Raw genomic sequence first — 13,160 nt, 5'->3', positions numbered from 1 at the left:
GTTCCATGATGGGAGCAGTAGTAGTCCCGGCTGTGGGAGTCTGTAGGCAGAGGTGTTTGGCCATACATGAGGGGTAACGGATGAATATTTATTCAGCTGTTAGCACCCTTTATTTCATCCGTTATTAAACGTCCATTTTTACACAGAAAACGGACATTTAATAACGGATGAATGCTCAAAGTGTGAAAGCAGCCTAACTCTCATTAAAACGAATTTTTTCTATTGCACTCCTTATGGTAAATAAAAAATATTTCTAATATACTTTGTTTAAAAAAATAATGAAGTTTTCTATGTTTTATTTGTGCTTAAAAAAGCTCAAGAGCACATTTCCCCCATCTCATACACAGACTTTGGACCGAAGTCCGAAAACAGAAAGTGCAGTCTGGAGTGCTGAGGGGGTGTGTCCAGCCTCATCCAATCATAGCTCCTCTCACACTTAACTGCCATATGCTCTTGGTTGGACACACCCCCCTCAGCACTCCAGGTTGCACTTCTTGTGTTTGTGCTTCGGTCCTGGTCGGTGCATGAGATGGGGGGAAAATGTGCTTTTTTAAGCACAAATAAAGCAAAGAAAACTTCATTTTTATAAACAAAGTATATTAGAAATATTTTTTATTTATCATAAGGAGTGCAATAGAAAACATTAGTTTTGAGAGTGACCATTTAAGGAGACATTGTGCTGCCAGTAGAGACAGCCTTTGTATGTTGTACCTGAAGTGTCAACTTCTCTTGTTCGGTGATCATTCTTGCACTACATGAATCCTGCATGTTATAGGAATATGAAAATGAGATGATAAAATCTAGGCATTTTTTTAATGGTTGTTCCCTTTTTCCTTTCTTCTAGGACCGAAACAGGCCCTATGAGTCTTTTAACTTGCACTCTTTGGAGAATTCATTAATGGACATGATAAGGACTGATCATGAACCTCTAAAAGGTAGGAGCCCATCCTGTATCAGACACAATAGTGGAAGGTCTTTCTCCTTTTTTCATTGTATGATTAGTGAGAATGAAGTGTTTTTTCCCCTTGTGCTAAACATTTCTACAGGCAGGGGAGCAGACAGGCAATGGATACAGCAGGTACTGCAACCACACTGACTGCACATGACTGGGATCCCCAAAACAAATGGATTTTTTTTATTTATTTATAAAAAAAAAAAAAAATTTTGTGGTTTCAGAACTGGGACAGACTTATTTATTTATTCTTTACCTGACGTCAGTGGGGTGTCCATGATTTAACTGATTAACGACCAATGATGTTTATACATGTCCTTGTGCTGTTAACGCGGTATGGAGTGGGCTCCCGACTCAAGCTCGCGTCATACCGGCAGGCCCCCAGCTGATTATTGTAACTGAGTGCCGGCATTAATAGCTGACATGCGGCTATCGCCGTGGCCAGCTATTAACCCTTTAGATCGCCGCTGTCAAATCTGACAGCGGCATCTAAAGGTACCTTTTTAACTGCTTCTTGGTGGTCCAGTGGGGTGGATCGCTCCCCTGCAGCGTGATCGCGGGGGACGATCCACTTCTGAGGTAGCCGGGGGGCTTACCTCTGTTCCTGTGTCTGCTGCTGCGCTGTGAATGATAGGACCAGGCTTTATCAATTGAGCACACAGATCAATGTGGTTTTATGGAACCACATTGATCTGTATGAGAAATCAAATGATTCCTCCTAAAAGTCCCCTAAGGGGACTAAAAGTGTAAAAATAAAAATAAAAAAAAATTAAAAAGTTTAAAAACACACATTAACCCCTTCCTTATTATAAGTTTAAATCATCCCCCTTTTTCCCAAATTCCATATAAAAAAATATATGTGGTATCATTGCGTGCGTAAATGTCCGAACTATAAAAATATAAGGTTACTTAAACTGCACGGTCAATGGCGTACACATAAAAAAAAAAAAAATAATTCCAAAGTCCTAAATTGCATATTTTTGGTCACTTTGTATACTCTAAAAAAAAAAAAAAAAAAAAAGTATAAAAAGTGATCAAAAAGTCCGATCAAAACCATCATGGTACCGATAAAAACTTCAGATCATGACGCAAAAAATGTATGGAAAAGTAAAAAAGTTATAGGGGTCAGAAGAGGACAATTTTAAACATACAAATTTTGGTGCCTGTAGTTATAATTTTTAAGTAATAAAATAAACCTTTATGAATTGGGTATCATTGTAACTGTATGGACCTACAGAATAAAAATGTGGTGTCATTTTTACTGAAAACGTGCACTGGGTAGAATCAGAGGCCCCCAAAAATTACAAAATTGTGTTTTTTCCAATTTTGCCCCACAAATATTTTTTTTCTGGGTTCGCTGTACATTTTGTGGTGAAATGATGTAATGACAAAGTACAATTGATGGTGCAAAAGATAAGCTCTCATATGAGTCTATATGTGCAAAATTGAAAGCATTATGATTTTTAGAAGGTGATGAGGAAAAAATGAAAGTGGAAAAACAAGTTGTCCTTAAGGGGTTAAACAAACAAAACAAAATGGTCCTCATTTACTATTCTAAACCCGACCTCTTTTGTCGGGTTTTTTTGGCGCATCTTTGTCTGCACCATGTCGCAGACATCGTGCGCCAGTCTGCGACACTATGCGACATTTTTTCCCGACGGACCCGATGTGGATTCTCCCAAACCCGAAAAAGGGGCGTAACCCGACATTTCTGAGCTTTCCCACGTATTTATTAAGGTTTCCAACCCCAATTTGTTGAATTGTTGTGGATTTTTTCCCGACAGCTCAGAGGAGTTGGAAACCAAAACCTACAAAACCCACGTGCGACAAACAGGATGCGACATAATAAAAAAATACCAGGGGAAAAAAGCAGTCGGGTTAGAAAGCAAGATAGACTTACAACCCGATTTTCTTAGTAAATGAGGGCCAATGTCTGCTTTCATGTGGTATTAAACATTGACTACATTCACTTCAGGGGAACTGAGCTGCAATGCCAGACATACCCAGTGACCAGGTGTGGCGCTCTTTCTGATATAAAGCAGCCATATTTTTCCAATCCTGGACAACCCCTAGGGGTGCGTTCCCACCTGGCGTATACGCAGCATATTTCACACTGCGCAAAATTGATGTCAGCAGCGGGAAATACGCTGCGTATTCCTTGCTCGCTATACACATAGAGCTTTCTGGTGGCAGCCCTGTGTGTGCAGTGAGTTTTGGAGGCGGGGCCGTGTGCCGGCGTGACTGTGACGCGTGGCTCCGCCTCCAAAACTCACTACACACACAGGGCTGCCCCCGAAAAGCCCTGTGTGTATAGTGAGCAAGGAATACGCAGCGTATTTTCCGCTGCTGCCATAAATTTTGTGCAGCGTGAAATACGCTGTGTATACGCCAAGTGGGAACGCACCCTTAATAACTTTTCTACATATTTAATAGGTCACATAAATATTATAGTCCAGGATTAGAAGTACGACCGTTTTATTCAAGAAACTGCACCACGCCTGTCCACAGGTTTTGTTTGGTATTGCTGCACAAAAAACAGTGCTGGTGCCAAGTACACATCTGTTCTTTTCATTGAAGCCCCCAGACCCATTTTACAGCATTGATTCATAGTAAGTGTTAGTCCTGCTAGTACGGACAATCTAAGTTCAGTGCAGGACAGAAATCTCACTAGTCACCTCACCTGGCAGGTCTTATTCAGCTTGGACAAGAAAGTCACTAGGAGGAGACGATTGAGAAATCCCCAACTGGCAGTCGTTACCATGAGTCCAGTCACTCAGGCTGTTTTCTCAATCAGTATTGAAGGGAACGGATTTAATTTGGGAGGCTGACGTGTTCTCCTGTGTATGCAGCTTTATTTGAGGGATGGAGCTAGAAACGTGGAGCATTGCAGCAGTCAGGCTCACACATTGGGGATTATGTGAGGATTAAGGTATGGATTTTTCCCCTGCTGACCTTTTGCCCGCAGTACATAGGAGTCTGGTGTTTTATACTCATTTCACATGCTTCAGCAATAATCCATATGAAATAATGAAAGTGCTTCTAATCTTAAAGGGAACCTGTAATCACTTTCATGAGTGATGGGGGCTGTTCCTGGTGGCCTCTAACTCTGACAGATCTCTCTCTGTTTGGGTACAGGAACTGCGAGGTCACCAGAGACCAACCGGATGACGTGATTCTTCATATTAAAGGGGTTTCCCCCAAATAAGTTATTCTCTATCCTCAGCAGTCGGACCCCCTGCAGTTTCAAGATCATTGAACGGAGTACCCCCTAAGAACACTTCATTCATTCATGCATTCATTCTTTCTTAATGGGAGCTACTAAAAATAGCCAAACACTCTACTTGGCTATCTTTGGCAGTTACCATAGAGAATGACCAGAGCAGCATGTGTGACCGCTGCTCTGTTCTCAGGAGTCACTCGCCTCGGCTCTTGAATCCAAACCCACAAGGGTTGGAAGTTATGTGGGAACATACATTTCCCATTGATTTGCATGGGACTTTAAACAAAAACCCAGACCCTCACAAATGGGGGTAGTTAAGGGTTAAATGAACTATCCTATATTTTAAGTGGACATATAAGTAACATGTGACCAAGTATTATTGAAATATCTCCAGCCGTTTGGAAGTTATGCAGTAACCTATATTTCCCATAGACTTATATGGGACTTAAAAACAAAAAAAAAAAACTTTTTTCACCCCCTTAAGGGTGGAATTTCGAAAAATCCTTTCTTATTCCTTGTCTAGGTCTTAAAAACAACACCTGTGCAAAAATTCAGGTTTCTAGGTCCAAGGGTTTAGGCTGGGCGTTGAGTCAGTGAGTCAGGCCTTCTCTTTTTATATATGAGATTGCATGAGCGATTTAGGCTATTTTCCCACTATATTTTTGTAGTATCTGGCAGGGATATACATCAGCTATGGTGAATGGAATTCAATGGCATGAATCCTACTTAGATTTTCATGTTAAAGTATACTGTATAGTCTGTGCTATTCCATTAGGAAGGAAAACTGGAACCCTAATGAAAACCACCCAAACGGAGGACAAAATGTCCCTTTTCTGGCTTCTGTCCAGTCATTGGTTCTATGAATACCTGTACCTTTTCTGAATGCATCAAGATTTTCTGGCTCAGGATGGCACAAATGTGATTAAATCTATACGGAATCTGTTAGTATTTTAAAGACAGTCTAAAGAGCATGATAAATGTCGGCCATGATGTCTATAAAAGCTGCAGCATACACTAAACATTGTGCACCTATTAAAGGAAAACATTATATATTATATTTTAATTAACTGGTGCCAGAAAGTTAAACAGATTTGTAAATTACTTATATTAAAAAATCTTAATCCTTCCAGTACTTTTCAGCTGTTGTATGATCCACAGGAAGTTCTTTTCTTTTTGAATTTCTTTTCCGTCTGACCACAGTGCTCTCTTGCTGACACCTTCAGGGAAGGGTAGGTTTTCTATGAGGATTTGCTCTTACTCTGGTCTAGTCTGACATGGACAGAGGTGTCAGCAGAGAGCACTGTGGTCAGACAGAAAATAAATCCAAAAAAGAAAAGCACTTACTGTGGATCATACTGCAGCTTTTATAGAATTCATGGCCGACATTTATCATGGTCTTTAGACTGTTTTTTGTGTCTAAAAAAGGCGCAAGCAGGGTTTATATGCACCTTTTTTTGCACCTTTTTGGTTTACACATTTCTGCTGATTTTGAGTTGCAATCCACAGATTTTGGCTAGAGATGAGCGAACTTACAGTAAATTCGATTCATCACGAACTTCTCGGCTCGGCAGTTGATGACTTATCCTGCGTAAATTAGTTCAGCCTTCATGTGCTCCGGTGGGCTGGAAAAGGTGGATACATTCCTAGGAAAGAGTCTCCTAGGACTGTATCCACCTTTTCTAGCCCACCGGAGCACCTGAAAGCTGAACTAATTTATGCAGGAAAAGTCATCAACTGCCGAGCCGAAAAGTTCGTGACAAATCGAATTTACTGTAAGTTCGCTCATCTCTAATTTTGGCAATACACATGATACGGACGGGTTTCATGAACTGCGCCTTTTTGTGAAAAGGGGCAAAAAAAAGCGCAAAGCCACTGAAAAGTCTCTAAAGTTACACCAGCCCAGACTTAGCTTTTTGGTGTATGTGAAGAGAGAATTTTCTGAAAATGTGACCTGCACAAAATGTATCAAATGCTCTGCTGCCTTTTAATAAATTTGGTTCTCCTACACATTACCAGCACACAAAAAAAAGGTGTAGAAAAATACTTCACTGACACCTACAATGGTAAATGCTTCACTTACACCTACAATGATAAATGCTTCACTTACACCTACAATGATAAATGCTTCACTTACACCTACAATGATAAATGCCGGACCATGTGGGGAGATTTATCAAAACCTGTGCAAAGGAAAAGTTGCCCAGTTGCCCATAGCAACCAATCAGATTGCTTGTTTCATTTTGCAGAGGCCTTGTTAAAATTAAAGAAGTGAGATTGGTTGCTATAGGCAACTGGGCAACTTTTCCTTTGCACTGGTTTTGATAAATCTCCACACATCATATGTCCTAATCTTTTCCAGTTTGTGCTTCTGCTGAACCCAAATAGACTGTTGCCTGTCCATTGTGAAGGAAGTAGCTTTTAAGTCCCTGAAGAGAGATTTTGGACTGGTTTCATTTTACCTTTTAATTTTTGCTAATAAATCCCTTTCAAGTACTCCTACAGCTTGAAGGGAAGAATCTATTATTCAATAATTCATGGTCATTGTGCATGATTCATACACTGTATTAATAATGTTCTTGTCACTCTTTTATAATGCAGATTATAATGTCAGTGGCTGTATTTGTGTATGCGAACCTTGTAATTGAGCAGCACAAACCCCGTAGTATAAGGAATTTCCTAAAACTTGGTAGCAGAGGTTTCCTTGGTAATACAGTGGTCCCTCAACATACGATGGTAATCCGTTCCAAATGGATCATCGTTTGTTAAAACCATCGTATGTTGAGGGATCTGTGCAATGTAAAGTATAGGACACCTGCGGACCTCCAGATGTTGCAAAACTACAGCACCCAGCATGCCCGGACAGCCAACGGCTGTCCGGGCATGCTGGGAGTTGTAGTTTTGCAACATTCGGAGGTCCGCAGGTTGAAGACCACTGGTATTGGAGGTTGTACTCACCTGTCCCCACTGCTCCGGACCGTCACCGCTGCCCTGGATGTCGCCTTCCATCGCTGTCGCCGCGTCCCCGGGGTGTCCCCGACGCTAAGGCAAGGCCTCTGCTTCCCCGGCATCCTCGCTCTCACGTCGCCGCCATCACGTCGCTACGCACGCCGCTCCTATTGGATGACGGGACGGTGTGCGCAGCGACGTGATGACGACGATGGAGAGCGCCGACGATGCAGGGGATCCCAAAGAAGACGCGCCAGAGCTCGAGGACAGGTAAGTGATCATCAGCGGACCACACGGGGCACCGTAAACGGCTATCCGGTGGCAGCTGAAACAGTCTGCACTGCCGGATAGCCGTTTATGCGATGGCCCCGACATACAAAAGCATCGTATGTTGATGCTGCCTTCAACATGCGATGGCCTCTGAGAGGCCATCGTATGTTGAAATGATGGTATGTCGGGGCCATCATAGGTTGGGGGGGGGGGGGGTCACTGTATTATCGCTTTTCTATCAACCACCTTCTATAGAAAGCGCTGCCTCCACCATGGTACATGAACAGTGTATAGCCGAGATCAGCTAGTTTCCTAGAGTAACAGATCTTATATAGTGGGTACCTTCTAAGACTATATATTGGAACCTGCTTTTCTTGCAGCCAGAAATTAGTATAAAAATAGCAGGTCAGGAACAGGTGACAAATGTCACATAGGCATCACCTGGCACAGGGTCCCGCTTGGAAACTCAAGTCTCCAGATGTCACACTTTCAGTCTATTTTTAGAACTAGTTTAAGTGCAATAATAAAAAATAGCAAATTGATATGCCACCATGTGAAATGTAAATGAATAGATTCAGCTGCTGCAACAAGTATTTTCCTGGAAATAATAATGTCTTGTAAAACTATTTTATTTCTGTTGTGTAATTTTAACATCTATTAACTGTACTAAAGGTTATGCAAATGCATTTTTACAATTTGTGCATCATACTTATTATGGTGCAAAAAAAACAAAAAAAAACCCTTTTCTTTATAGGTCTTTATTAAAATGCTTTGTTTCTCTTCTGCAGTCTTATTTTGTCACACACAGTGCAGACTGCTGTGTTATGTTCTTAGTTATGTTCCTCAGCTTAGACCTTTCAGAAGAGGAGAGACCAGACTTGTCAGGCATGTGTAACTAGGCAGATTTACCATACCTGCCTACTATGTAGTGTTAGATTTGTGGGGGTGAGGGTGCGCCTGTTTCTACACTGATCTCAAGTGACAGAGCAATGTAGTAAGGTTCCTCTTTGGTGCACCTACCTCTGTGTGTACCAGACTTGGATATCTAGGCTGATTTTGTGAGCTGGAGTAGATTTCAGGCAGAATTTTCAACACTGTAAATTGTGTCAAAAACCACTGGGCTGCAAGAGGCTACACCCTCTCCCGATGTTCAACACCCATTTATTTCAGAAGTGGGCAGCTTAGGAAGTGGAAAGCCGCTCATTTTTGTGCAAAAAAATTTTTCATTTTTGTATGTGAAAAATCTAGTTCACAAACTTGAAAAATTCTTGAATTTTTATTTCCGATTTATGTAATCTACATAATTTGGTGCAAATTTGACTCTGAATTTACCTACAAAATACTACAGGGTTTGTTCCATTCTGTGCAAACACACCTTAACTGGGGATTTTTTTTTATATATATACATTTACATATTTATATACATTTGTAGATTACTTTTTAATCTTAAAGGAAATATGCAGCTATAACAACTTAATCCCTAGCCACAAACGCTCCCGTGCAGGAGTTGTGCCGGCCATAGCATGACACCGCGGCCGACACGCCTCTTCCATGTAGTTCTATGGGAGAGGCGGGGAGGTAGCGTTCGTGTCTCCCCGCCTCTCACATAGAGCTGTATTTTGAGGGTGGTCGACGATACGAGTGTAGCCGCTCTCACAGAGCGGCAATACCGGGGCCTGTTTGGGAGATCGCGGGGGTTCCCAGCGGTCGGACCCCCCCACGATCAAACACTTATTCCCTATCCTACAGCTGTCCTTTAAACCTTTCAGGACTTATCAGCTGCTGTATGCTTCAGAGGAAGTTGTGTAGTTCTTTTCAGTCTGTCCACAGTGCTCTCTGCTGACACCTCTGTCCATGTCAGGAACTGTTTGGAGCAGGAAAGGTTTGCTATAGGGATTTGCTCCTACTCTAAACAATTCCTGACATGGACAGAGGTGTCAGCAGAGAGCACTGTGTTCAGACAGAAAAGAACAACTCATCCCTGTGGAGCATACAGCAGCTAAGTACAGGAATGATTAATATTTTTCAATAGAAATAGAAACACTGCCTTAATGTAAACCCCACTTCCAGTTTGAGGACCATAATACCAGGACCTCTGAAGGTTATGCTAATCAGATGCTCGGTGGTGCAACATGGTGGGCCAGTGGTTTTTTCCATTGACTGGCCCTAGTGTATGTGTGTCTGAAATGAGGAATTAGACTGTAAGACCTATTGGGATAAAGGATTGACATGAATGATTACTATCTTTGTACAACACCATGGAATATGTTGGTGCTACATAAGGCAATTGAAATACATAAACAGGACTTGGTTCATTATTAGGTTTCACTACGGTACGAGCTGTCAATTTTTGATTAAATCTCTTTAACTAAATATATATATATATCACCAGACTGTGGATTTACCGTAGCATGTTTTTACATGTTCAGTACTAATGTATGTATATATATTTTTTTATAATCTTTTACAGCTCGGATGGGGATTAATTTCCATCACCCAGCAACAGATAACATTATGGCACTTAACAGTAAGTTCTGGATTTTCCTTTTTCTGTTATACTGTAGGCTTGTAGCATAGTTTAAATATAATGTCAGAGGGTAAGTTTGGTAACGTTTGTATACAGGATTACTAATTATATAACCTGCTTATAACTCGGCATCATTAATTGTAAACTGTTTCTTCCAATTTGTATTGCATGGATCGTAAACATAGAACACAAAAATATAAAAAAAAAAGTCAAATATAGGGAGGTATTTGATTGGTGGGGAATGATAAAAGTCAAGTTGGTCAATACAAAATGACATGAAGGCGCACGTGATGGTAAACTGGCATTTTTTATTTACAAGAGGTGCTCTTTTGGAAAATATATTTGTATTGGGCTATAATGATTTTTTTTCTTTTATTAGAGTTTAGGCTTTGTTTGTCAAAAGTGTGAACATTTTCATAGGGTAAGGGTTAAAGGGGTATTCCAGGAAAAAACTTTTTTATATATATCAACTGGCTCCAGAAAGTTAAACAGATTTGTAAATTCTATTAAAAAAATCTTAATCCTTTCAGTACTTATGAGCTTCTGAAGTTAAGGTTGTTCTTTTCTGTCTAAGAGCTCTCTAAGATGACGCGTGTCTCGGGAAACGCCAGTTTAGAATCAAATCCCCATAGCAAACCTCTTCTGAACTGGGCGTTTCCCGAGACACGTGTCATCAGAGAGACAGAAAAGAACAACCTTAACTTCAGAAGGTCATAAGTACTGAAAGGATTAAGATTTTTTTAATAGAAGTAATTTACAAATCTGTTTAACTTTCTGGAGCCAGTTGATAAATAAAAAAAAGTTTTTTTCCTGGATAACCCCTTTAAGTCGAATGAGTATTTCACATGTGTAATCCAGAGTTGGCAGATGGTTTGGTACTAGTTCTCCACTTTATTCACTCTTATGTGTTTGTGTATGGGGATTTCTTATTTGCTTTTGAGTTCTTAGTACCATCTGAAATTATGCTTGAGTCTTACATAGTGACTTGTGTCACAATATTTCCTTTAGCCTTTTATGAGGTGTAATTGATGCTGCGGTGGCCAGGGGTCACACCAGAGTTGCAAAATCCAACAACTTGATATATTCCTGACCAACTTGTTACCAGATTTCATAGAGTTGAATGAGGTTTGGACATAAGTAGCTGAAGACTGGTTTCAGAATTTGGGGTGATGTCATGATGGCTGTACTTTACTATTGATGTACACAAGAATTAAAATTAAAATAAATTCTGGTATTACATAAAGTTGGCCGTACCCCATGGTTGGGTGGGACTGGCCAGCTATCTTTCCCTGTTGTGGGGAGAGTCTACACCCCCCCCCCCCCCCCATATGCATAAGGGTGCATTCACATCACGATTTTACCATCCTACTTCTTCTCACAATTTTTGACTTTGAAATCGTACAAATCTATATCCATTGACTTCCATTAATTAGTGATAGACAACAAATGCATCAGTTTTGATCTGCATCCGATTTTGCACGATTCAAGATCGGAGGTAAAATCGTGATTGACCAAGATTTTTTGTCCAGATTCTAAATCGTTGTCCGATTTTTATGGTGTCTATGTAAATCTCATGGAATCGTGTGACTGTGCGATTTTATCAGATTAATCGCACCCGTTTTTTTTAGTACGCATGCGCAGTAGACTTCAAAACACATACAATTAACTTTATTGCCATTGGCATACATATTAATTTTAAAAACAGGATCAGATTTTTATTGAAAATCTGATGGAATTTTCATCTGTACGATTTTTGGATACGATTTTTTGCAATCCGATTTCGTCCGATTTTACTGATAATCGGATGGTTAAATCGTGATGTGAACCTAGTAGGGCTGGGTGGTATGGGCAAACATGTGTATCGCAGTATTTTTGTAACTTATGGCGGTTCCACGGTAGGGCTGGCGGTATACCAGTTCATACCGATTTTATTTTTCCCCTCAAGATATGAATTTTGCCCATACCGCAATATCGGTTGGGCCCCCCCCCCCCTCGAATTAGTGAATTATCTGCCGCAGCGCGCTGTCCCCACATCGGGGAACTAATCATATTTCACCCGCGAGCACTATTCTGCTTAACCGCCACCCCCCCCCCCGAATTATCAGCGCACATAATCTGTTCCCACATCATGTCACCCACATGCGCTCCTCTGCTCATCCTCATAAGTTTTGCGGGCCGCCAGTGCTAGGAATCTGTACTACAAATAACGCTGCAAAAATAAACAAAGAAAACTTTAACTTTCCTTCCGACGTGGTCCCTCCTCATGGTCCCTCCGCTGCGGTCCTGAGGATGGGAACGTCACAGAGCTTTTAGCCTATCACCGGCCACAGCGATATCCTGCCCCGGCCGATGATAGGCTGGCTCTGTGACTTTCCCATCCCAAGGTAACTGCAAGAGGACCACAGCGCAGGACAGTGAAGACGGTAGCAGAGCAACAGGGGAATGTAGGCAGGTTAGTTAAAGTTTATTTTGTTTATTTTTGCAGCCCGGGAAACGTTATTTGTAGCGCTGGCGGCCCGCAACTCATAGGAGGATGAGAAGAGGAGCGCACGTGGGTGACATGTGGGGACAGCGCAGCTGATAATTAATTGTGAGGGGGGGGGGGGTGTTGGGAGAGAAGCGGGGCCCAGGTCACATGGGGCGGGGTGGATACCGTGAAACCGCCATCACTTAAAAAAAAAACGTGATACCCGTTTTTGCTCATACCGCCCTGCCCTATTCCACGGTATATAACGGTATTCCCCCTCCCCCACCCCCCCCTGTCCCTCCAAAATTATTATCCCAGCGCTGTGCTGTCCCCATCGGGGTACTACTCGCGTCACCCGCAAGCGCTGCCCTCCTCGTCCTCCTGTTTGTTGCGGCCGCCGGCGCTGACACGCTATACTGTATCCCTATGCCAGGGCTGCAAAAGGTAAACAAATTCAAACTAACGCATGTTCCGATGTCGGCCTCGCGCTGGGGACAGCCGTCAGCCTATCACCGGCCGCAGCGATGTTCTGCCTCGGCCGGTGATAGGCTGAGCCCACTGTCATGTAAGAAGCCGGTGATAGGCTGACTGCTGTCCGACGTTCCCGTCTCCAGGAAGCGGGTCCGAACCGACGATGAAGGGGAGTTAAAGTTTATTTTGTTTACCTTTTGCAGCCCGGGCATAGGGATACAGTATAGAGCAGTGGTCTTCAACCTGCGGACCTCCAGATGTTGCAAAACTACAACTCCTTGCATGCCCGGACAGCCAACTGCTGTCC

General features: G+C 42.0%; 1 protein-coding gene across 4 annotated transcripts in view; it reads left to right on the top strand.

Moving 5' to 3' along the window:
• CPEB3 (cytoplasmic polyadenylation element binding protein 3) overlaps positions 1-13,160 on the top strand; it is a 154,207-nt gene that overhangs the window by 82,257 nt on the left and 58,790 nt on the right. For all 4 annotated transcript variants that reach the window (XM_056529390.1, XM_056529389.1, XM_056529387.1 and 1 more), the window contains 2 exons: positions 845-935; positions 9,859-9,915. In XM_056529390.1, the coding sequence (XP_056385365.1) occupies positions 899-935; positions 9,859-9,915 (94 nt within the window). In that variant the 5' untranslated portion in view covers positions 845-898. The remainder of the gene's footprint in view (positions 1-844; positions 936-9,858; positions 9,916-13,160) is intronic.

The sequence above is a fragment of the Hyla sarda genome, chromosome 7, assembly GCF_029499605.1.
Source record: "Hyla sarda isolate aHylSar1 chromosome 7, aHylSar1.hap1, whole genome shotgun sequence".
NCBI classification, from domain to species: Eukaryota; Metazoa; Chordata; class Amphibia; order Anura; family Hylidae; genus Hyla; species Hyla sarda.
This window is presented reverse-complemented; position numbering and strand designations above follow the sequence as displayed.